The sequence below is a fragment of the Salvelinus fontinalis genome, chromosome 13 (genome assembly GCF_029448725.1).
Source record: "Salvelinus fontinalis isolate EN_2023a chromosome 13, ASM2944872v1, whole genome shotgun sequence".
Classification (NCBI taxonomy): domain Eukaryota; kingdom Metazoa; phylum Chordata; class Actinopteri; order Salmoniformes; family Salmonidae; genus Salvelinus; species Salvelinus fontinalis.
The window spans coordinates 11,241,111-11,266,555 of NC_074677.1; the positions used below are offsets into that span (position 1 = coordinate 11,241,111).

At 40.7% G+C, this 25,445-nt stretch overlaps 1 protein-coding gene across 7 annotated transcripts in view; it reads right to left on the bottom strand.

Annotated features, from left to right (window-relative positions):
- LOC129868063 (HMG box transcription factor BBX-like) overlaps nt 1-25,128 on the bottom strand; it is a 43,505-nt gene extending 18,377 nt beyond the window's left edge. For 3 of the 7 annotated variants that reach the window (XM_055941654.1, XM_055941655.1, XM_055941648.1), the window contains exons 1-3: nt 24,371-24,646; nt 22,941-23,022; nt 1,239-1,401 (exon numbers count right to left, since the gene is read on the bottom strand). In XM_055941654.1, coding sequence (XP_055797629.1) covers nt 1,239-1,388 — 150 coding nt within the window. In that variant the 5' untranslated portion in view covers nt 1,389-1,401; nt 22,941-23,022; nt 24,371-24,646. Of the gene's footprint in view, nt 1-1,238; nt 1,402-22,940; nt 23,023-23,713; nt 24,287-24,370; nt 24,647-24,994 lie in introns of those variants that run through there. The other 4 variants (XM_055941650.1, XM_055941649.1, XM_055941653.1 and 1 more) reach the window with 4 other exon arrangements.
- Nucleotides 25,129-25,445: the final 317 nt, after the last annotated feature.

Consider the following 25,445-nt stretch of genomic DNA (forward strand, 5'->3'; position numbering starts at 1 on the left):
ATCATCACTACCCCCACCACCACTATTATCATAACAATGGTTAGGCTCTATTTTATAGTACGGATTCAGTTGATATCTCTTTGGAAATAATTCAGAAATGTGTTTTATACTGAACAAAAATAAAAAACATTTTTTTACTGAGCTACAGTTCATTTAAGTAAATCAGTCAATTAGATTAAGGCATTAGGCCTTAATCTATGGATTTCACATGACTGGGCAGGGGTGCAGCCATAGCTGGGCATAGGCCCACCCACTGGGGAGCCAGGCCCAGCCAATCGGAATTCATTTTTTCCCCTCAAAAGGGCATCATTACAGACAGAAATACTCCTCAGCATCCCCCCAACCCCCCCTCAGACGATCCCACAGGTAAACAACCTGGATGTGGAGGTCCTGGGCTGGCATGGTTACATGTGGTCTGCGGTTGCAAGGCCGGTTAGGTGTACTGCCAAATACTCTAAAACCACATTGGAGGCAGCTTATGGTAGAGAAATTAACATTAAATTCTCTGGCAACAGCTCTGGTGGACATTTCTGCAGTCAGCATGCCAATTGCACGCTCCCTCAAATCTTGAGACATCTGTGGCATTGTGTTGTGTGGCATACTCCACATTTTAAAGTGCATTGTCCCCACCACAAGGTGCACTTGTGTAATAAGCATGCGGTTTAATCAGCTTCTTCATATGCCATACCTGTCACAGGGATGTAAACACATTTGTGCACACCATTTGAGAAAAACAATTTTTTGTGCATATGGAACATTTCTTGGAGGTTTTAGTTCAGCTCATGAAACATGGGACCAACACTTTACATGTTACGTTTATATTTTTGTTCAGTTTATTTTTTTTATATCATAGAATATGAAAGTGAATACTTCTACACTACATGCTTCGTTATCAAAATGATGTGTGTTTTAGAAATTCAAATGTTTCAATCATATTTTAGACATGGTATTTCTGCCCCCACAGCCAGCCAGGGAGAGATACTACATAGAGGGGGTAAAGTGCCCTTGGCTGGTGGTTCTATACTGGAGTGAGAGGTCACTGCATAATATACAGTGAACTAACAATAGACTGTCGTAAATGTATCATGGGGCAATAGGCAAGTGGGAATGCGGCAAGAGATGTCCAGAGTTATGCTCAGTAGGTCCGAAACAATCCATCTGAACTTGCCCAATAAGAAATGTTCGTTCATTTCAAAACGTACATACTGAACGTGACACCTGCAAAAGAGGACAGTCACCTTCTCTAGTTCTTCTTCGTCCTCCTCTTCCTCCTCTGAAAAGTCCAGGGCCTTCTTGGAGAGTAGCGGGTGCCATTGCAGACACTTGCGCTTGGGCCGCTTGCAGCTCACCTCCACCGGAGGCTCCTTACCTCTTCCTCCACCTTTCATGGCGCTGCCAAGCCTGGAGAGGGAGAAAGAGAGTTTCCTCAGAAACATCTAGACGCTGATCTTTTTTGCTTTTCCCCCAGCAGCACTATACAAATACATTGGATTGATTACTGACTGAATTCTTTAGTGTCTTGAGCAACTGCTGGTGGTAGGGATGGCGGTAGCGGAGAGTAAAGGTTAAAGGTCATGAAAAGTGATTAGAATACAAGACAGAAGCTAACCTCAAGTACTTCTACAGAAGCAGATGACTCACTGAAGTGTTGCATACATAGTAGCACTGAAAACTCAGTAGCGCTATTTTTAAATGACAAGGTAATTACTAAGAAAATATCGTTTCAGCAATAACCTAAGAATTACTAGTTGTTACACACAAACACACTAGTGATGCACACCCATAACCCACAGTCCCGTGGTTATATACACGGGTTGGGCAGGTTAAATAAAAGAGGAAAACAATATATTTAAACCAATTCTTGTGCAATTTATATTGATAGGCTAACATTGAGGTTTCTCTTTCATTATTTTTAGGCTGTCTGGCATTAGTGCGAAAGCTTTCCTAAACTTTACGCGCGCCAAATAGCCTAAACGGCGAAACGCTTTTGGGAACGGGAAAAATTACGATGTCAGAGTTTAATTCAATAAGAAAATAGCTGCAAAATGGAGAGTTGAAAATAAAGAGCCAGAAAAGTCATGTTTGGGAAAGATTTGGTGGTGGCAAAAGAGGATGATGGCAGTGCATATGTTATGTGTGATTGTGAGGTGCTATACAAATTCGACAGTCACCAGGCGATGACTTCAAATAAGCCTATGGCACATCAAGGGTACTGTAGCCTACTGTTCAGATGGGTTAAATAGAAACTGAAATCTGGACACTGACTGTAGGTCTATAACCTCTCACACAGTCTTAATATTAACTCCTGCAGAATTAAGCATTTCTTGCAGTAAAATTCGACACCAAAATGTACATTTTGACTAGAGGAGTGGAGATTTGAGTTTTCTTTCAGGATCTTGAGATAATGTGAATGCGCAGTTAGATACTGTCTGTAGAGGTGCTATCTTTACCAGCATCATAAAAGCTGATAGTAGCCTATTTCCACATCATCAATGCATGCAAGACGAACTGATATCTTATCAGAATGTTGGGTCACAGCTTTCTATTTCTTTACAACCGGTCAAATGATGTCATTTGGAAAATGTATGAAAATGTATGCACTCTCTACTGCAAGTCACTCTGGATAAGAGTGTCTGCTAAATGACTAAAATGCTCTACCAACTTAGCCACACGGGACTTCTTCTAGAGCATCATATGACAGAAGAGAAGCTGCATGTATCTAATTATAGGAAATTGATAAACAAATATCCTACCAAAATGTCAGAAATAAGCAGAAACATACAGGACCGGTCAAAAGTTAGGACACACCTACTAATTGTTCTTTATTTTTCCATTGTAGAATAATAGTGAAGACATCAAAACTATGAAATAACACATATGGAATCATGTAGTAACCAACAACTTGAAATATATTGTATACTTGAGATTCTTCATAGTAGCCACCCTTTGCCTTGATGACAGCTTTGCATTCTCTCAACCAGCTTCATAAGGTAGTCACCTGGAATGCATTTCAATTAACAGGTGTGCCTTGTTAAAAGATCATTTGTGGAATTTCTGTTATTAAATGTGTTCAAATAAGCAAAGAGAAACGAAAGTCCATCATTACTTTAAGACATGAAGGTCAGTCAATCCGGAACATTTCAAGAACTTTGAGTTTCTCAAATGTAGTCGCAAAAACCATCAAGCGTTATGACGAAACTGGCTCTCATGAGGACCGCCACAGGAAAGGAAGACTCAAGAGTTCTCTGCTGCAGAGGATAAGTTCATTAGAATTACCAGCCTCAGAAATCTGCACCTCATATTGCAGCCCAAATAAATGCTTAACAAAGTTCAAGCAACAGACACATCAACATCAACTGTTCAGAGGAGACTGCGTGAATCAGGCATTCATGGTCGAATTGCTGCAAAGAAACCACTACTAAAGGACACCAATAAGAATAAAGAGACTTACTTGGGCCAAGAAACATGAGCAATGGATGGAAATCTGTCCTTCGGTCTGATGAGTCCAAATTTGAGATGTTTGGTTCCAACCACCGTGTCTTTGTGACGCAAAGTTGGTGAAAGGATGATCTCCGCATGGGTTGTTCCCACCGTGAAGAATGAAGGAGGTGGTGTGATGGTGCTTTGCTGGTGACACTGTCTGTGATTTATTTAGAATTCAAGGCACACAACCAGCAAGGCTACCACAGCATTCTGCAGCGATGAGCCATCCCATCTGGTTTGCGGTTAGTGGGACTATCAATTGTTTTTCAACAGGACAAAGACCTAAAACATACCTCCAGGCTGTGTAGGGACTATTTGACCAAGAAGGAGAGCGATGGGGTGCTGCATCAGATTACCTGGCCTCCACAATCACCCAACCTCAACCCAATTGAGATGGTTTGGGATGAGTTGGACTACAGAGTGAAGGAAAAGCAGCCAGCAAGTGCTCAGAATATGTGGGAAGTCCTTCAAGACTGCTGGAAAAGCATTCCAGGTGACTACCTCATGAAGCTGGTTGAGAGAATGCCAAGAGTGTGCAAAGCTGTCATCAAGGCGAAGGGTGGCTACTTTGAAGAATCTAAAATATGTTGTTTTGTTAAACACCTTTTTGGTTACTACATGATTCCCTGTGTTATTTCAGTTTATTTTCACTATTTTTCTACAATGTAGAAAATAGTCAAATAAAGACAAACCCTGAAATGAGTATGTGTCCAAACTTTTGACTGGTACTGTATCTAAATCAGGCAACAAAAAAATCCTGTACCACCTGTCAAAATATTGTTCCCCCATCTCTGACTGTAGCCTACAGTGCATGGTCTATATTTGCAGGTTAGGGTCAAGTGCTGGATTTTCACTTTATCACATATAGTCGGGTGGTTGCGGATGGGTTAATAGCAATTGCGGGCGGGTACCGGGTGAACAAACAGCTGACCGAACCACCACTAACGCACACACACACGCACTTCATTGCCAAGTGGCACTGTGAGAACTAAGACAGCAGTTTGTGCATCTGCTTGGTTGAGGGCAAACAATTACCTGAAACACCCATTTCAGACATCAATCCAATGACATTAAATATGAAAGAATGCTACTGTATGCAAACTCTCATGGGAATCTCATTTTGGTTCACATTCTGTAGCAAAAAAACTTCACCTAAGCATGAAAATGTATTCACTAGAAGGTGCTATATTTAACAATTCCTCCTGCAGGGCTGTAGTAGTAGATGGATCAAACTTCATAAGTAAAACAAGTAGCGTTTTTTGAATGATTGGTTAACATTCTCAGAGGTTGAAAACATGAATTATATAATACTACCTAATTAACCTGCAACAAAATAATTTTGGGGGGGTTTGATACTTTATCTTACTGTATCTTACTAAACTGTTGCAGGTATTTGTAAGTCATAATCTTAAAAAACAAGAGGAAATCAAAATGTTTATTAAATTGTTACATGTGGGGCCTCCCGGGTGGGGCAGTGGTCTAGGGCACTGCATCGCAGTGCTAACTGCGCCACCAGAGTCTCTGGGTTCGCCCCAGGCTCTGTCGCAGCCGGCCGCGACCGGGAGGTCCGTGGGGCGACGCACAATTGGGCTAGCGTCGTCCGGGTTAGGGAGGGTTTGGCCGGTAGGGATTTCCTTGTCTCATCGCGCTCCAGCGACTCCTGTGGCGGGCTGGGCGCAGTGCGCGCTAACCAAGGGGGCCAGGTGCACGGTGTTTCCTCCGACACATTGGTGCGGCTGGCTTCCGGGTTGGAGGCGCGCTGTGTTAAAGAAGCAGTGCGGCTTGGTTGGGTTGTGCCTCGGAGGACACATGGTTTTCGACCTTCGTCTCTCCCGAGGCCGTACGGGAGTTGTAGCGATGAGACAAGATAGTAATTACTAGCGATTGGATACCACGAAAATTGGGGAGAAAAGGGGAGAAAAAAAATAAATAAATAAAAATTTGTTACATGTGCAGTGCCTTCAGAAAGTATTCCCACCCCTTGACTTTTTCCACATTTTGTTGTGTTACAGCCTGAACTTAAACATGAGCAAGTAGATATTTTTTGTACACACAATACCCCTAATGTCAAAGTGGAATTATGTTTTCAGATTTTGGGGTGAATTATTTAAAAATTAAAAGCCGAAATGTCAATAAAATTTAACCCCTTTGTTATGACAAGCCTAAATTAGTTCAGGAGTAAAAAGGTGCTTAACAAGTGAAATAATAGGTTGCATGGTCTCACTCTGTGTGCAATAATAGTGTTTAACATGATTTTTTAATGACTACCTCATTCATCTCTGTACCCCACACACAATTATCTGTAAGGTACCGGAGTCGAGCAGTGAATTTCAAACACAGATTCAACCACAAAGATCAGGGAAGTTTACCAATGCCTCACCAAGAAAGGCACATGGGTAAAAAAAAAAAAAAAGCAAGCATACATTGAATATCCTTTTGAGCATGGTAAAGTTAATTACATCATTAGTTAAATATTATCATTAATTACATTTTATATCAATACACCCATTCACTACAAAGATACAGGCGTCCTTCCTAACTCAGTTGCCAGAGAGGAAGGAAACCGCTCAGGGATTTCACCATGAGGCCAATGGTGACTAAAACAGTTAGTGTTTAATGGCTGTGATGGGAGATAACTGAGGATGGATCAACAACATTGTAGTTACTCCACAATACTAACCTTAATGACAGAGTGAAAAGAAGGAAGCCTATACAGAATAAAACATATTCCAAAACATGCATCCTGTTTGCAATAAGGCACTAAGGTAAAACTGCAAAAAGCATACAGAGCATTGTGTGTGTGGCAAATAAAACATCACTAAGTATCACTTCATATTTTCAAGCATGGTGGTAGCTGTATCATGCAATTTGGATATGCTTGTCATCAGCAAGAACTGGGGAGTTTTTTAGGATAAAAATAAACTGAAAATCCTAGAGGAAAACCTGGTTCAGTCTGCTTTCCAAAAGACACCGGAAGACAAATTCCCCTTTCAGCAGGACAATAACCTAAAACACAAGGCCAAATATACACTGGAGTTGCTTACCAAGATGACACTGAATGTTCCTCAGTGGCCTAGTTACAGTTTTGACCTAATTAAGCTTGAAAAATCGATGGAAAGATTTGAAAATGTTTGTCTAGCGATGATCAACAACCACCTTGACAGAGCTGGAAGATTTCTTTAAAGAATAAATTAGCAAATATTGTACAATCCAGGTGTGCAAAGCTCTTAGAGATTTACCCAGAAACATAGAAATCAGAATGTTTCAGATTTAAAATAACATACTGAACAATATGTGTTATTAAATGTACTAACTATAAGCTTCTGCTGCACTATACTACAATTGTGCAGATTCTAGTTTCCACCTTCATCCTTTGCCTATACTAACAGTATTGGTTCCTAATGTTAACAAAATCTGTCTGTGTCATGAGATTTTTATGATGCTTTATTATAAATAACTACACAATTGGTGACTTATTTTTTAATATTTGGTATTGTGGTCAGTTTTAATTTAGAAATTACCAATGATCAATATTTCAGATTAAATAATTTATTACCAATTCTTATAAACAAGTCTAACCCTCTTCTTCCCTATGCATAATTCCTAAATATATGCCTAAATAACATAACCAAAATAAAAATACATCCTGAACTATGTGGACTGCAGGAATAAATGTGGTACCTACAGAGAACAAGCATCTGTGAAAATGCAACTGTAGTGTCAAGACATTACGTGGGCATTCCTGAGTAAGTTCAACAGCAGATAAACCATAGAAGATAATACTCTGAAACAGTATTTTGCCCATCCCCGGGCAGGCTTGGGTAGAACAGGCATTTGTCCTTGTGTTTGTTCCCTGTAAACAAAAAATGTAGAGGTTGCACTGCACCAAGAGTCCAGCGTCAAGCCTTCTTGTGAGCAAACTCATTTATAATGTCTTTAGAGATTAATTTTCTAGCTAACTTGTTTTCAATTGAAAGGATGGCAAGGCTGTTCAACCTGTCTTGGCACATTGTAGATCTTAGATAGTTCTTCATAAGTTTCAGCTTACTGAAGGCATGCTCACCTCCAGCAACTGTTACAGGCATTGTACAGAAGATTCGCAGTGCAATGCACACCTCTCCAAAAATTCTCTGTAGCTGCATTTTGTGGATGGCATTTAGGGAGCTCTACAGGAGGAAGACCATCTGAAAAAGTGGCACCATATAATGTCTTTAGATGTCACACTTCATTTTCAAATCCATCTGTGAGATATTTGGAGTACTTGTTTCTCAATTTGTGGCAAGATACAAATTTGGTTTTCAGTCATTTTCCTAAATGTTAGTATTGGTGAAAACTCCTCGCATGTAGCTGCAATCGTGTGGAACCGCATGTCCAAATGACTGATTATACTATCCAGAGCCACATAAAACAGTACGTTGCAAAATCTAGTGTCTGACTTCTGTTCATTTGCTATGTCATCTTCAGTCTCATCAGGGAAACGTTTTATTTTTTTCTGGTGGTTCCTCTGTTCACTGTGAAACTGAGTAGTTACACCCATTTCATTTGCCACCATGGAGGCTTCTGCCAGAACAGTGTCCCATTGATTACGCAGAGCCTGTATTTCTTCCTGTAGTGCCTTAATGTGAGCTGCTTCAGTGTCCAGAGAAATATTTCCTGACTGAAGAATTAGGCTTCTATTCTTAATATGTTGCAAAACTTTTACCCAGAAAGTGAGCAGGAAGTTTGCCTTGAAAGACGAAGTAGCTTTTCAGACCTTTTGCATCGTTTGTCAGGCTGCAGGTAGCAAGAAGCATGTCTAGGGCCTTGATGATTGACACTAAATGAGTTGCCACTAGTTGGACCACAGCAATACGCACACTCCATTGTGTGTCTGAAAGGCGGTTAAGACAGCAGCCAGTATTTTCCTTGAGAAGGGCCCATCGCTCTGGGCTGGCACCGAACAGATTGTGAAGATGATTCACACAGCCAAAAAAAGTTGATACTTCTGGGCACAACTGAGCTGCATGTACACCCACAAGATTAAGAGTATGCGAGGCACAAGGTGAGTATGTGGCCAGTGGATTATTTTGCAGTATGTGTGCTTGAACTCCCTTCACTTTCCCTGACATATTTGCACCATAATCATAGCAGATTGCCGTGGTCAAGGCTGTTAATGCCATGCCCTTCCAATGCACTCAAAATCATTTCAGAAATTTCACTGCCTGTCTTTCTAGCAAAGTCTTCAAATTCAAGAAAAGGCTCAATTATTTCCCATTTACCTGTTCCCTGAACTTTATCTTTGTGTACATGTCTCACCAATAATACATTTTGCTCAGTATGGGAAATGTCTGGAGTTGCATCACATATAACCGAGTAATAGTTTGCATCTTCTCTTTCATAAAGTTTTGTTTTCAAAACCCTTTGACCACATATTCCTCTCGTTTTGCCTCTCAGGGCTGAGGTAATGAGTCAGTCGTGCTCCTTTCTTTTTGTCCCTGACTTCCTGTAAGTGCTAAGGTAATAGCGTGTCATAATTTGACAACAGTTCAAGTAAGCCTAGGTAATGTCCATTATGCACATCAAGATTGAGTGATTTCCCCCGTAATGGCAGATTCCTAGATGCTAAGTACAGTATCACATTCAAAATAATTTCTAGAAGTCTCTGTTTTTATACATTTCTGACTAGATTTGTTTCTGCAGCTGACTGTCTATACCTCTAGCTGTTGTTATGGTATGCTGCAGATTTTTCAATTTCTAGTACAGTTCATGCTCTGGTAGTTTGCCATACATTCTCCTCCATTTCACTTATTATATCTGATAGCCATCCTTAATATTCAGAGAACTGGGTGATGGTTTACTTTGCTCATGAGAAAAAAGAACACATGAAATGAAATATGCCTTTACACTCTTACTATAAATAAGGCAGTCTCTCTGCAACATCTCTTCCGTTTTCTGACTTACTGTACTGTAAATAGTTGGGGAATGGCTTGCCTTCAGAGTCTGGGGGTATGGTTTTATACAGTTCTGTCTCCTCACCACACCTCTTGGCTAGCCTGCGAACAATAGCTTCTCTTTCATGGTCTTGTACTTTCTCTGGCCACAGTGCTGGATATTCTAAAACCTCATCTTCATCACTTTGAATTTGTCCACTCTTCCTTTCCCTTATTACTTGCTTGTTCAATCTCTTCTGTCACTCCTTCACTGGCACTGCTGCTACTCGAACTCCTCTTACTCCTCTCCTCTGCATCTGAGTCTGTCTGACAGCTTTCTGCTGAGATTCGCCTACCTGGGGCTCTCTAGGCACTAGGAAGTGAGTAAACAAAGGGAATTTCAGGTTTAATGTTTGCTCCTACAAAAGGTTACCATACTAAAACATCTATTACTGAAGGAAAAAAACGTTTTTATAGTGTGTGTAATTTATATAAAAGAGAATACGTATTTAAGTGTGTCTAAGTCATCATGTGTCTAACTTTACAATTTAAAAATGGTCTAGTTATGCTGCTGCTACAAAACAACTGCCTCATCTCCAAGGTTCGCTGTTTCAACTTCATGTAGTAGACACACGCTGGGATCTTTGTCTACAGCAGGAGTAGTAGGAGCAGCATCTACAGTATGGATAGGTAGGCTACATGTTAGCCATAGCTGGTAGTGGTAGCTCATCATCATGTTAATAATTACTGCTCTGACCGAGCCGAGTGAGTCCACGGGGGGCAGCTACCTGTAGCTTGCACGCTATCAAGCTAGCTATATTGGCTAGCTAGGCTACTCAGTTCGGCAGGCCATCTGCACTGACTTACCACTCGAATCGTTCTCGTTTTTCCCCCTGAAAGACAGCTGCATCTTTCCTTGGAAACCCAAATTTTTTTTGAGGGGGGCATAGTGGTCATCTCTCGTGAATGCTTAGGCTACATGCCGGAGCAACTGTCTGATCAGCTGTATTTTTTTTCTCCTTGTGGAGAATGGACCAAACATGTACTTTATGGGGGGGACAAACGAGATGGTTGGGTAGAGATGCCTGATCCGATTATGGTTATATGTTTTAATTTATCATAGATTTTTTTGTCTATCATTTTTTTTAAATGATAAATCATTTTCTAAACATTTAGTGGCCGCTACCAGGCTAGGGCCCCATGAATCTTTCATGTTTTCCCCCTTAACGACGCCCTTGGCTGTAATCATCCCTGCCAGAGGTGATTTTAACATGTCCAAATTCCAGCCATAAATGTGTATTCACAACGTTTGTTTTCAACAGAGAACTCATAGATTTTGGTTTTAGTTGAATCCACAGTTTAGCTAGCAAGAGCAATATGGAAAGCTTGCATCAATGTAGCTCTAGAAGTGTTTTCATGTTTGATTGTTGGGATTGTTGTTTTAGTCCGACAATCGGGATGCAAGGGGCTTATGTTAATTTTTCAATGTTATATGTCGTTTCCATCCTAAAGAGACAAAGGTCACTTCAGTGTTCAAGTGAAAGTTGAAACTAGGGATGCACGATATATCAGTGAACATATCGGAATCGGACCATATTAGCTAAAAATGCCAGCATTGGTATCGGCCGATGTCTAGTTTAACACTGATGTGAAAAACCGATGTCAAAGCTGACGTGCATACCTATATAAACGTAGGTATATAACGTAATGACGCCACGTAAAATGTTGCACTACACGTGCAACACAGCATTCCTAACCTAGAGCCCACAATGTCTGCTGTGTAGATCGAGCAGTCAACAAGTTGAGCAGTCATTTGAAAGAGTAAGAACATTTCAGCGTGACAACTCAAAGGCGAAATCCATTAACGGCAGGATAATGGAATTCATTGCCCTTGACAATCAACCGTTCTCTGTCGTGGGTGATGTTGGCTTTCGCGACTGTTCGAACACCGGTACACACTAACGTTACCAAGTGCGCTATTGTTCAGATGTTGCCCTACCGGAGTTACACAGTAATAGCATAACTGCTATTAGCTCACAACATACTATGGAACGCGGTTTGGGTCTTCGTGTGTCAAAAAAGATACACGTCAAATAACACTTTCACAATAACACTATTTGACACGTTAAATAACACAGTTCTATTATAGAATGTTGTGTGTTCTGAATTTGCACGTGCAAGCCAAGCGCCACCACTACTATTAGTAACACTGTCAAAGCTCTACAAAAAAAGTCTGCAAACACCGGCCACAAATGATGTGTATACAATGCCGCGATGGTAATAAAGCATTATTTGTTCGACCGCAACTTCTGGGGTAGCTAGCTAGCTTTATCTTGGTACCTAGCTAGCACCAATACATCCAGCCTGAAAACAATGACAAGTATAAACTGCAGTCATTTTCCCTATTCTTAGCAATGATTTAGGAATCCTTGTAAGTATTAGCTAGGTAGCTACTTGTTATTCGCCTATTGAAATTGAACTTCAGTTCATGAAAATAAATAGCTAGCCAGCTACTTAACCCTGTTGCCTAAAGCTAACGTTATACGCAGCCAGCTGGCTTCATCTGGCTAGTGAGGCTCGACCGGACCGAGTTGTGTTGTGAAGCTAGCCACAATAGTGGAATTTGTGGTTTGCCTTCAAAATAAAAGTACCTCTTTGAAAGTGATGCAGAAGGTTACAATTGGTGGAATCATGCCATATTTAGACTAGATAATGTTAAACAAGGTTGGAATGTGAAGTAAAATGGGGTATCAGTCTACTCGGTGACACACACAGAACACAAATGTTTAGAGTTTATGCAAATATTAGCATTGGAGCTCTTATCGCGGGACTGTGATGGTGGGAAATGACCTCCCCAGTCAGCCTATTGTGTGTCTTGACATTCATATTGCACTGTACAGCTTTACCTAAGGATTGGGGATCAATAAAATGTGGTATCAGTTTACTCAATACCCAAGATATTTTTTCCCAATGTCCTCCTCAGAGTTATCAGACTCGAAAACATCTACGTAGTATTGTTTTTCCTTGGGAATAGTGTTCAATAAACATAGGTTGCCAATAAATGTGGCTCAATTCAGTTGTTTCAGAGTCTCACAATAAGAGCTACGACGCTAATGTTCTCTGGGTGTCACTGAATAGACTGATAACCCATGCCATTGATCCACAATCCATAGGTAAGGATGTACAGTGAAATAATTATGCCCCCAATGCAATTCTAAAGTATAATACATCCAGTGTGATTTCAACAGATCTTTGGAAAAGTAACTTCTTACGGCTGAAATCCCGTTAACGGGATCGATATGACAACAGCCAGTGAAAGTGCAGGGCACCAAATTCAAACAACAGAAATCTCATAATTAAAATTCCTCAAAACATACAAGTATTATACACCATTTTAAAGATAAACTTGTTGTTAATCCCACCACAGTGTCCGATTTCAAAAAGGCTTTACGACGAAAGCATAACATGCGATTATGTTAGGTCAGCACCTAGTCACAGAAAAACACAGCCATTTTTCCAGCCAAAGAGAGGAGTCACAAAAAGCAGAAAGAGATAAAATGAATCACTAACCTTAGATGATCTTCATCAGATGACACTCATAGGACTTCATGTTACACAATACATGTATGTTTTGTTCGATAAAGTTCATATTTATATATGAAAATCCAAAAATCTTAGTTTACATTGGCGCGTTATGTTCAGTAATGTTTTGCTTCTAAAACCTCCGGTGATTTTGCAGAGAGCCAATTTACAGAAATACTCATAATAAACATTGATAAAATATACAAGTGTTATGCATGGAATTATAGATAAACTTCTCCTTAATGCAACCACTGTGTCAGATTTCAAAAAAGCTTTACGGAAAAAGCACACCATGCAATAATCTGAGTACAGCGCTCAGAGACCAAAACAAGCCATACAGATACCCACCATGTTGTGGAGTCAGAAGTCAGAAATAGCATTATAAATATTCACTTACCTTTGATGATCTTCATTAGAATGCACTCCCAGGAATCCCAGTTCCACAATAAATGTTTGTTTTGTTCGATAAAGTCCATCATTTATGTCCAAATACCTCCTTTTTGTTTGCGCGTTTAGTTCACAAATCCAAATTCATGAGGCGCAGGCCAGACAAAAAGTCAAAAGGTTCCATTACAGTTCGTAGAAAAATGTCAACTGATGTATAGAATCAATCTTTAGGATGTGTTTATCATAAATCTTCAATAATATTCCAACCGGACAATTCCTTTGTCTTTAGAAATGAAAAGGAACGCAGCTACCTCTCACGGGCGCACGCCTGACTGAGCTCATAGCCTTCTGCCAGACCCCTTAGTCAAACAGCTCTTATTCTCTCCCCATTCACAGTAGAAGCCTGGAACAATGTTCTAAAGACTGTTGACATCTAGTGGAAGCCTTAGGAAGTGTGACCCCATAGACACTGTATATTGGATAGGCAAAGACTTGAAAACCTACAAACCTCAGATTTCTCACTTCCTGGTTGGATTTTTCTCAGGTTTTTGCCTGCCATATGAGTTCTGTTATACTCACAGACATCATTCAAACAGTTTTAGAAACTTCAGTGTTTTCTATCCAAATCTAATAATAATATGCATATCATAGCTTCTGGCAGTTTACTCTGGGCACCTTATTCATCCAAGCTACTCAATACTGCCCCCAGCCATAAGAAGTTAACAAAATTGTATTTTGCGGATTTAATATAACAACATTCCAACCTCGTTTAGCATGATCTATTCAATTATGGCATAATTCTACTATTTCTATTAATTTGCATACTGTAAATGACAAACTTTTATTTTAAAGGCTAACCGCAAAGTCCACTATTGTGACTAATCCTTATTGTGGCTAGCTTCACATAGATGGGTACGACCACCATTAATCAAATAAGAACGTCTTATAAATGAGGGTCATTTTAGATGATGACACCTAGCTATATAGCTAGCTAACTATAGCTACTGAAACAGATTATGTCATTCTGCTATGTTTTTGGGGAAGAACATTGTTTGCAACCATGAGCTAGCTTGCTTTTTTTTAATGACCAGCACCGTAGGTGCGCGAGACAACTTTACCAGCATCATAGCAGACGTATCAATGAATCGTTGTGACATATGAAATACGAGTGATAGTGTAATCAATGTCTAATAACTACGTAGAAAAACTATGAACATGTTCAATTATGTGACGTGCAGTCATATTCAGGTCCTGATTGGTCAACAAGCTTATTTGACACGTCAAATAGTGTTATTTGACGCGCAAAGACCCAAACGGTGTTCCATAGTATGAGAAATCATGGTTGAGAATGAAACGACTGAACGACGAAACAGCACAGTAAGTGAAAGAAATAGGTTTTGATTATGTTTTACTGGTAATGTGAACATGCGTGAATGCCAACAAAATAACTTTTTGGTCAGTGTGGTGTGTGTGTAACCTTTATTTAACTAGGCAAGTCAGTTAAGAACAAATTCTTATTTACAATGACGGCCTACCCCGGACAATGCTGGGCCAATTGTGCGCCGCCCTAAGCGACACCCAAAAATGGCCGGATGTGATACAGCCTGGATTCGACCAGGGACTGTAGTGACATCTTGCACTGAGATGCAGTGCCTTAGACCGTTGCGTCCATGTGTGTGTGTTAACTATTTAACTGCACTAGAATGCTTAAAAGGCTGCTAAAATTAAAAATATCGGTTATCATTAAAAAAATTATAATAATTAACAAGGAAAATGGATATCGGTATCGGCCAAAAATGTCATATCACTAGCATCACTATTTGAAACATTACCAGATTTTTTTCAAATTAACGATTACAATTCTGTTATTACATTTGAAACCCAACCCACGCTTAATCCACTAAAATATGACACATTCAATTTAAAAAAGGTCTTAACAGCCTGGTTAAGAGGAAAAGAGTCTATACATACCTAAAGAAATTAAAGGCTGCCATTGTGTTCTTACAAGAAACACAACTTACAGCAAGTAAACATTAGAAATTAAAGAGGAAATGGGTGGGACAACTTTTTGCATCCTCTCAATTTTGATGAATAGACATCCTTTTGTATCAGCAGGTTTGTTTTGGTGCAGGAGCATATATATTTGGAGTCTTGGACCCAATTGAATATTTATGCTCCTAACTTCGATGACCATATGTTTATTCAGAATGTATTCCTTCAGATTGCTCAAGCACCACCAGGCTGGCTACTGGCTACTGGCTGGAGGAGAAGTAAATGTTTGTTTAGATACAGTTCTTGATAGGTACTTCGATAACCCCTCTCCTCTTACCAAAGCCGCCAAGCTCACCCTGTCATTCATAAAGGATCTCAATTCACTAGACGTCTGGAGACAGATGCATCCACAGGATAGGGACGCCTCTTTTCATTAACACCCACACATGCATAGAAACTTTTTTGCAATCAAAAACTTTTTCATTAAGATACCGATTAGATACCGATTAGATACCGATTATCTCCCCAGATTGCTTAGTAACCATTCTCCTCTGGTATTATCAATCTCCATCCCTACCAAGGTAAATGGAGCATATAGATGGAAACTAAATGCTTCTCTCCTGAAGCAACCTGCATTTTGTACATTCAAAGAGCAGATCAATATTTTTACTTTGACAAACAAACACTCCGCTCCTGAGAGTTTCGTTCTTTGAGATGCATTGAAAGCCTATCTGAGGGGATAAATCATTGCCTATACTAAAGGGTTGAAGACAAAATAAGGGGCCGAACTAAAATGTCCTTGAATCTTAAAATGCTATACATTTTTAAAATCTTTTTTCACACAGGCTCTTGGTAAATAAAAAAACAAACATAATACCTGGAACACGTATAAAGCTGAGAGGGTCATTACTAAATCAAAACAGCGTTGCTACGAATTTGGAGAGAAAGCACACAAAGTATTGGCATAGCAACTGAAAGCAGAGGAAAGTAAGAGGACAATTAATGCTATGGAAACTCTTACTGAACTCTAATTCTTTCAACCCTACTGAAATGAATGATACTTTTAAGAAATACTACGAGCACCTCTATACTTCCCAATCAAGCGATGATCTATCGGGGATTGACTCTTTTCTCTCCTCTCTCAACCTCCCATGCCTATCAGAGGAGGACAGAGAATGCCTGAGTGAACAGTTCTCAGTCCCTGAATTGTTGGAGGCCTTTAAATCTTTACCTTTTAATACATCTCCTGGGGAGGATGCCTTCCCCCCCAGAGTTCTATAAAGAATTTAAAGGACCTGTTGGTACCCTACCTTATGGAAGTACTTTAAAAAAGCTGGGGAGGACAACTGCTTTCCAGAGTCTCTCTCAAAAGCTGTGATTACAGTAATTCACAAGAAAGGGGAAAACTTGCTAAAGTGCGTCTCCTATAGACCACTCTCTCTCCTTAATACAGACTGTAAACTGGTCACCACGATGCTATCTTAAAGACTGGAGTCATTGCTCCCTCTGCTGGCCAACCCAGATCAGACTGGCTTCATAATCCCAGAAGGTTCTTTGATATAATTCACCTTGCTAACAAAACCAAAATACCTAGTGTCGCCATCTCCCTCAACGCTGAAAAGGCCTTTGATAGGGTTAAATGTCCATATCGCTTTCGCATTTTGGAAAAGTTCAGTTTAGGAACCATGTTTGTAAATTAGATAAAAATCACTCTGCAAAATGTCCTGAAGCTAGGATTGCTACCAACAGGATTACATCCTCCTCTCTATAGGGGGAACAGACAGGGGTGCCCTGTTAGCCCCCACCTCTTCGACCCTCGCCATCAAACCGTTGCCTGAAGCCATTAGAACACAAGTTCAACCCTGGTATCTCTTCCCTATGTTTTAGATGTGGCTCAGATGAAGGAACCTCCCTCCTTTCCACTTGTCAGTGTTCAAAGCTACACAGTTTCTGGGAAGGGGTATCCGATATCATATCTTCAATTCATGGGGCTGCATTCCCTATAGACCCCGGAGGTCTGTCTACTGGGTAACTTTACTAATTCCAATCTTAGGCAAAACCAATGCTATAAAGCTAACAGAAATCTTACTAGCGATTGCCAAGAAAAGTATTGCCTTGAAATTGAAATCAGATCGCCACATTGCATTTAGCAGGGGGATAGCTGAAGTTAATAGTCGTACCCAATTTGTAAGTCGCTCTGGATAAGAGCGTCTGCTAAATGACTTAAATGTAATGTAAATGTATCCCACTGGAGAAAATTACTTACTGCTTTATGAGACATTTTACAGAATTTTGGCAACCCTTTATTGATTATATGGGGAATCTCCCCTCACATCATATTGATTGCATCTCTGTATAATCCTCATGTAATGTTTCACACTTAATGTATATTATGTAGCCTACTGCACGTGATCATATGATCCAATGTCTCATATTTTTTTATTCATTTTAATTTGTCTGTTGTCTTGTAAGGTTAATGTCACTTTGTTATATTGTTGTCTAATGTATATTTTTTGGTTTAGGAAAAAAAGTGAAAAAGTATATAAAATAAACTGCATGATCAATTACACAGGCGCACCTTCTGCTGGGGACAACACAAGTCCACTCAAATGTGCAGTTGTCACACAATACAATGCCAAAGATGTCTCAAGTTGAGGTAGCGTGCAATTGTCATGCTGACTGCAGGAATGTCCAGATCACAACCGCAGACCATGTGTAACCACGCCAGCCCAGGACCTCAAAATCCGGCTTCTTCACCTGCGGGATCGTCTGAGACCAGCCACCTGGACAGCTGATGAAACTGTGGGTTTGCACAACTGAAGAATTTCTGCACAAACTGTCAGACAGTCTCAGGGAAGCTCATCTGCGTGCTCGTCATTCTAACCAGGATCTTGACCTGACTGCAGTTCGGCGTCGTAACTGACTTCAGTGGACAAATGCTCACCTTCGATGGCCACTGGCACGCTGGAGAAGTGTGCTCATCACAGATGAATCCCGGTTTCAACTGTACCGGGCAGATGGCAAACAGCATGTATGGCTTCGTGTGGGCGAGCGGCTTGCTGATGTCAACGTTGTGAACAGAGTGCGCAATGGTGGCGGTGGGGTTATGGTATGGGCAGGCATAAGCTACAGACAACGAACACAATTGCATTTTATCAATGGCAGTTTAAATGCACAGAGATACTGTGACGAGATGCTGAGGCCCATTGTCGTGCCATTCATCCGCCACCATCACTTTATGTTTCAGCAAAATAATGCATGCCCCCTTGTCACAAGGATCTGTACATAATTCCTGGAAGCTGAAAATGTCCCAATTCTTCTGTGGCCTGCATACTCACTAGACATTGTGCATGTTTGGGATGCTCTGGATTGACGTATACAACAGCGTGTTCCAGTTCCCGCAACTTTGCACAGCCATTGAAAAAGAGTGGGTCAGCATTCCACAGGCCACAATCAACAGCCTGATCAACTCTGTGAAGGAAATGTTTTGCACTGCTTGATGCAAATTGTGGTCACACCAAATACTGTCTGGTTTTCTGATCCACTCCCCTACTTTTTTCCTAAGAAATAAAACACGTTCCTTCTTCAGAAGTTCCAGCTAGGCAGGCTAACATTAGTTAGCTAATTAATTGTCTAGCTATCATACAGTAGGCGTATATTAATAGTTAATATAAGTAGACATGCAATCATAATTGACTGTAGAGCATATAAAGCACCCACAAGCTAACGGTGAGTGAAAACACAATCAGAGGGATGACGAATTTCCAGCCAAGGGCAGTCCATTTAAAAATCATTCCTTCCTCCCTCGCCCTGCAAGTGTATACCCGTCAGACGTCATGATACGTCATCAGAAGTGTCCACTTAATTTGAGGGCTGTGGGGAGAGGGTGTGTCTGTTAAGTGTTTGGAAGGCAGCCAAAGTCTTCACTATATTCCTTAAACAATGTAAACTAAGCTTTGGTTCTATTATTGCTCACATTATTTCTATTTGGCACAGAATTGAAAAACAATTTAACTGGGAATCAAAATGGCATGCCTTACGAACTGGAGGGTGGCTTTTTACAACCCCCAATTGTCGATATATCATGGCCAGTAATGGTTGGAGAAAATTCCAAAATTTGAAAGGTAAAGTGCTTTCGGAAAGTGTTCAGACCCCTTCACTTTTTCCACATTGTGTTATGTTACAGCCATTCCTTCGACCTCATGGCTTGGTTTTTGCTCTGATATGCACGGTCAACTGTGGGACCTTATATAGACAGATGTGTGACTTTCCAAAGCATGTTCAATCAATTGAATTTATTCAAAAATTGATTTAATTGTTTTTTTACCCCCCCTCAATCTACGTACAATACCACCATAATGATGAAGCAAATAGTTTTTTTTTTAGTTTGCAAATGTATTGAATATAACTATATAACTAACATCAAGGCGGTGACCCGTTCCTGTAGGTTCATGCTCTACAACATTCGCAGAGTACGACCCTGCCTCACACAGGAAGCGGCGCAGGTCCTAATCCAGGCACTTGTCATCTCCCGTCTGGATAACTACAACTCGCTGTTGGCTGGGCTCCCTGCCTGTGCCATTAAACCCCTACAACTCATCCAGAATGCCGCAGCCCGTCTGGTGTTCAACCTTCCCAAGTTCTCTCACGTCACCCCGCTCCTCCGCTCTCTCCACTGGCTTCCAGTTGAAGCTCGCATCCGCTACAAGACCATGGTGCTTGCCTACGGAGCTGTGAGGGGAACGGCACCTCCGTACCTTCAGGCTCTGATCAGGCCCTACACCCAAACAAGGGCACTGCATTCATCCACCTCTGGCCTGCTCGCCTCCCTACCTCTGAGGAAGTACAGTTCCCGCTCAGCCCAGTCGAAACTGTTCACTGCTCTGGCACCCCAATGGTGGAACAAACTCCCTCACGACGCCAGGTCAGCGGAGTCAATCACCACCTTCCGGAGACACCTGAAACCCCACCTCTTTAAGGAATACCTAGGATAGGATAAAGTAATCCTTCTAACCCCCCCTTAAACGATTTAGATGCACTATTGTAAAGTGGTTGTTCCACTGGATATCATAAGGTGAATGCACCAATTTGTAAGTCGCTCTGGATAAGAGCGTCTGCTAAATGACTTAAATGTAATGAATATAAAACAGAAATATCACATTAACATAAGTATTCAGACCCTTCGCTCAGTACTTTGTTGAAGCACCTTTTGTAGCGATTACAGCCTAGATTCTTCTTGGGTATGACACTACAGCCTTCTCCTATTCTTCTCTGCAGATCCTTTCAAGCTCTGTCAGGTTGGATGGGGAGGGTCGCTGCACAGCTATTTACCGGTCTCTCCAGAGATGTTCAGGTTCAAGTCCGGGCTCTGGCTGGGCCACTCAAGGACATTCAGAGACTTGTTCCGAAGCCACTACTGCATTATCTTGCCCCAGTCTGAGGTCCTGAGCGCTCTGGAGCAGGTTACCATCAAGGATCTCTCTGTACTTTTCTCCATTCATCTTTCCCTCGATCCTGATTAGTCTCCCAGTCCCTGCCACTGAGAAACATCCCCCCAGCATGATGCTGCCACCACCATGCTTCACAATATGGATGGTGCCAGGTTTCCTCCAGACATGACGCTTGACATTCAGGCCTAAGGTGTTCAATCTTGGTTTCATCAGACCAGAGAATCTTGATTCTCATGGTCAGAGTCCTTTAGGTGCCTTTTGCAAACTTCAAGCGGGCTGTCATGTTCCTTTTACTGAGGAGTGGCTTTCATCTGGCCACAAAGTCCTGATTGATGGAGTGCTGCAGAGATGGTTGTCCTTCTGGAAAGTTCTATCTTCACAGAGGAACTCAGGTGCTACGTCAGAGTGACCATCGGGTTTTTGGTCACCTCCCTGATCAAGGCCCTTCTCCCCCGATTGCTCAGTTTGGCCAGGCGGCCAGCTCTAGGAAATGTCTTGGGGGCTCCAAACTTCTTCCATTTAAGAATGATGGAGGCCACTGTGTTCTCGGGGACCTTCAATGCTGCAGACATTTTTGGTACCCTTCCCCAGATCTGTGCCTCGACACAATCCTGTCTTGGAGCTCTATGGACAATTCCTTCGACCTCACGGCTTGGTTTTTGCTCTGATATGCACGGTCAACTGTGGGACCTTATATAGACAGGTGTGTGACTTTCCAAAGCATGTTCAATCAATTGAATTTACCACAGGTGGACTCCAAGTTGTAGAAACATCAAGGATGATCAATGGAAACAGGATGCACCTGAGCTCAATTTCAAGTCTCATAGGAAAGGGTCTGAATTGTTTTTTTTATCTTTAATAGATTTGCAAACATTTCTAAAAACATGTTTTCGCCTTGCAATTATGGGGTATTGTGTGTAGATTGATGAGAAATGTTTTATTTAATACATTTTAGAATAGGTCTAACTTAACAAAATGTGGAGAAAGTGAAGTGGTCTGAATACTTTCTCAATGCACTGTACATGCAACTCCTTTTTTTATACTGTATTTTCTCACCGCCCTTACATATTTTATTAATCACATGTTCTTGTGTTAAACAAAGCGATTTGAGTGGAAAAAAATTCACACAAAAAACAACAATACTAGTAATGAAAAAGAAAGCACTTCTAATAATCTAATTCACACCATAGTATGAAATTGCAGGATAACCTTTCTTTCACATTGATTTCGAAAAAAAATGTAATGGATTGGTGTTTCAGCAGACTCACTGAAGAGTTCGTTGTTCGCTGGGATATCCACCTGTGACATGCACACAGTTACAAGCCTGGCTTGAGTTAACAGCAGGTACAGGGTCAATATTCAACTCCCTAAAATGGATGAAGCCTGAGTTGGAATGTGAAGCTAACTAAAGCTGGCTAGCTTTAGAAAATCCTGCATAGATTTAGCTAGCGTCGTAGTATACCCCTCAGGTCTTTGATAGCACCTTGATTAATTTCTTGGACATCATGAACTGTGATGCGAGTGGTGTAACAAGGTGATAAAATAAACAAATAAATGACATTTGCCATTAACAAAAATTATTTATAGAGCGCTAGTAAGTCAGACAGACAAAATTGTCTTAATGTGCAATATTATCAGGCGGAAATATGACATGTACCATCTTTAACTTTGTCAAGAAAAACTCAGAGGGGTGTGGGGGGTGTGCTATGGGGAAGGCATGCATAGCGTGCATACACACCTGACACCGAGTCATAGTTTCTCCATTGGTGAAACAGCTAGCTAGTGTGCACATGTTATGCAACTAAGAATCACTCAAATAAAGTAATTAATTCATTTTGAAACGTATCCTAATCATTTTAATTAAAAGGGTATATCTCAGTCACTGATACAAATATCTACATAAAACCATAGAAATGGTTATTGTGCTTTTGCTCGATGCTATCAAATCAGGGATGGCAATCAATGATGTAATGTATGTATCATGAGAGCTAGGCTTGTTAATGTAAGGATATAATATCATGGGGCTTCATGGCATATCAATGAGTGGATACCATGGGTCATTAATAACAAAAACTGGTCAACAAAATACAATAATCCTTGACTTTAAAAATATGGGATGGATTGCAGGCATACTTACTTAGGTACAGACTATGGAAATGCTGTATCTGAAAGATGAAGATGAATCTGTCAGTCAGGCTTTTTCATGCGATGATGATGACCTATAAAATACAAGACACTTCTCTCAGTCAAGCGATTCATTTGCAATGCTTGGTTAATGCACCAAACAACCACAGAGGCTAGCGTTCTAGTTTTATTCTTCAGCAGGCATAGTAAACATGCTTATTAATCATCCCTGTGACAATAACTTAAAACGTGTGTATAGTCAAGTCTTCGATATGTGATAAAGCTTCAAACTATGGTGGGACATTATTTGTTGTTGATGAAGTAGTGTCGATCCTAAATTCGTGCAGCCTATCGGACATAAATGCACTTCCAGCAACGTTGACAACTATGGAGTAATTAACGTTCAGTACACAATAAAATACGCAATATCTGGTAGATATAGATCAGTAGAGATTATATACTACAGTATTGCAGCGTTTGTTTTCAGGTAAAACCGGTGCTGCCTGCAAACCCGATTAGGCTGTCACGGAATCAATAAAAGTGTACCCACAGTAAACATTCTATGAACATCAGTTTATACTTATTGATTAATCATATTTTGTTGATCGAGCCCAACGTTCTTTATATTAAGCTCAAATGTGCATATTCGTGCAAAATGTCGATCTAGGGTCTGACATGACAGACAAGCGAATGAGAGTCCATCTTGCTTTGGTGAAAATGAAAATATCACTCCTGTCAAACTCATATGCATTAATTGAAAAAGGTATTCCATGTACAAATCATCACCTTCCATTACTTAAACTAGGGATTTTCCGTCCAGAAAATTGCGGCAACCCGTTTGATGTGCATGGTCTCCATTTCCTACCAGTTACTATGAATAAAAGTAGCTTGTTAGCTTGCTAGCTCTCAAACGCGAATTGCTCCAGTCCGTCCGCTGAACGTGTCATTATGCAAAACATGCAATGGGTCCAAAAGCCCACGAGCCACTAAGTGACAAGCATCCATGGAATTGTAAGCAAACTTCACTCAGTTGATGGTTTTCACGTATTCGAACACTGCCATCATTCGCTTAGTAACAATGTAGCCGTGCATTTCATGGGGGAAGTGCTCCAGCTTAGCCATGTCGTACATGTTGTCTCAGGCTTTTGCATAGTCGTTTTTTTTTGTTTTACAGAACAGTGACTTAAAATGTACACCAAACGCCTTCGATGAATGGAATTCACGATTAAAACAACAACTTTATAAATGAAAGCCCCTATTAGACATACAATATTTCACGAAAAACAAAAAAGCACCACGCTGACCACTTCCAGAGCCGCGATAACCAGCACAGATCTCACACTGGATGACTGAGTCATTTTGGGGAAAACGACAGGGATATTTATAAGGGATAAAATACCAACACGTTCTCTGTCATGACGGCATATAAATATTAAAACATACCTCTGATACCCAGCTCGAATACAAGGGCCCTCTCATCCCCATCAGCGTCCTTCTTAAAACTTATTGACACATAACAGTTCGGCACTGGCTGTACAATAACACAAATAGGAACACCGGATGAACGCTACAGTCAGCGCGAGGCTCAACACAACATTCCGAAATCACCAAACTAACAGTGACAATTCTAGAATTCTATCTAAATAAGCTAAATTATCATTTTCATTAGGTCGCAGTACTTTCGTTTTCCTCGGACAAATTTATACTCGTGTCTAATCTACCCCCCCCCCCCCCCCCGTTCGCAAAGTATTCTTGCGAAGCCTTGTGCAGTAGGCTATGATGTTCATAGCCAGTACTGACTGGCCTAGCCATTTCATCATAAACTATTCAGATTCTGGCCTTACAGCACACATATTTTAAAAAAAACTTTGTTATTGCAACATTTTTGAAACAGGTCACTTAAAAGATGTGACTGGAGAGAAACTGATGACTGTTTAAGCAGAAAGCCATGCCTGTGTCTCAGTCGTGTGTGACTACTTAATAATTAGCTTCCTGGGTGTTGCGTTACTGTAGGGATCGGAGTGTTGGGAAAATAAAGTGTAACAGTAAAAGTATGCCAGCACTCACCCGCAACAGGCCACCAGAATGTAAAGCAAGCTAAATAAGTAAATGGTGGTGCTCCAACTGAGCCGTTGTCCACCTCATTCACCCTCTCTTAGTTTGCTTCTTTGATCAGAACAGTTTTTGCAACACACAGTACTGTACATGCAGAGTGAAAATATCCTTACCATGTAAGGCTGGTCGTGATTGGACGATAGTTTGAACGACCGCCGAAACAACCACACAGAGAGAACATTACAGTTGTGTATTGAAACAACCACACAGAGAGAACATTACAGTTGTGTATTGTTCTGAGACAGCAAGAGTAATATAACGTCTTCATAATGTTCAGGACATGTACAGTTACACTGCATAACCAGGTACTGTAGAGCGATAAAACAAAATGCACAGAAGGCCATACTTTTAAATGCAGATGTAATCAGATTGTAAATTAAATGTACACCGTATAAGCATGAAT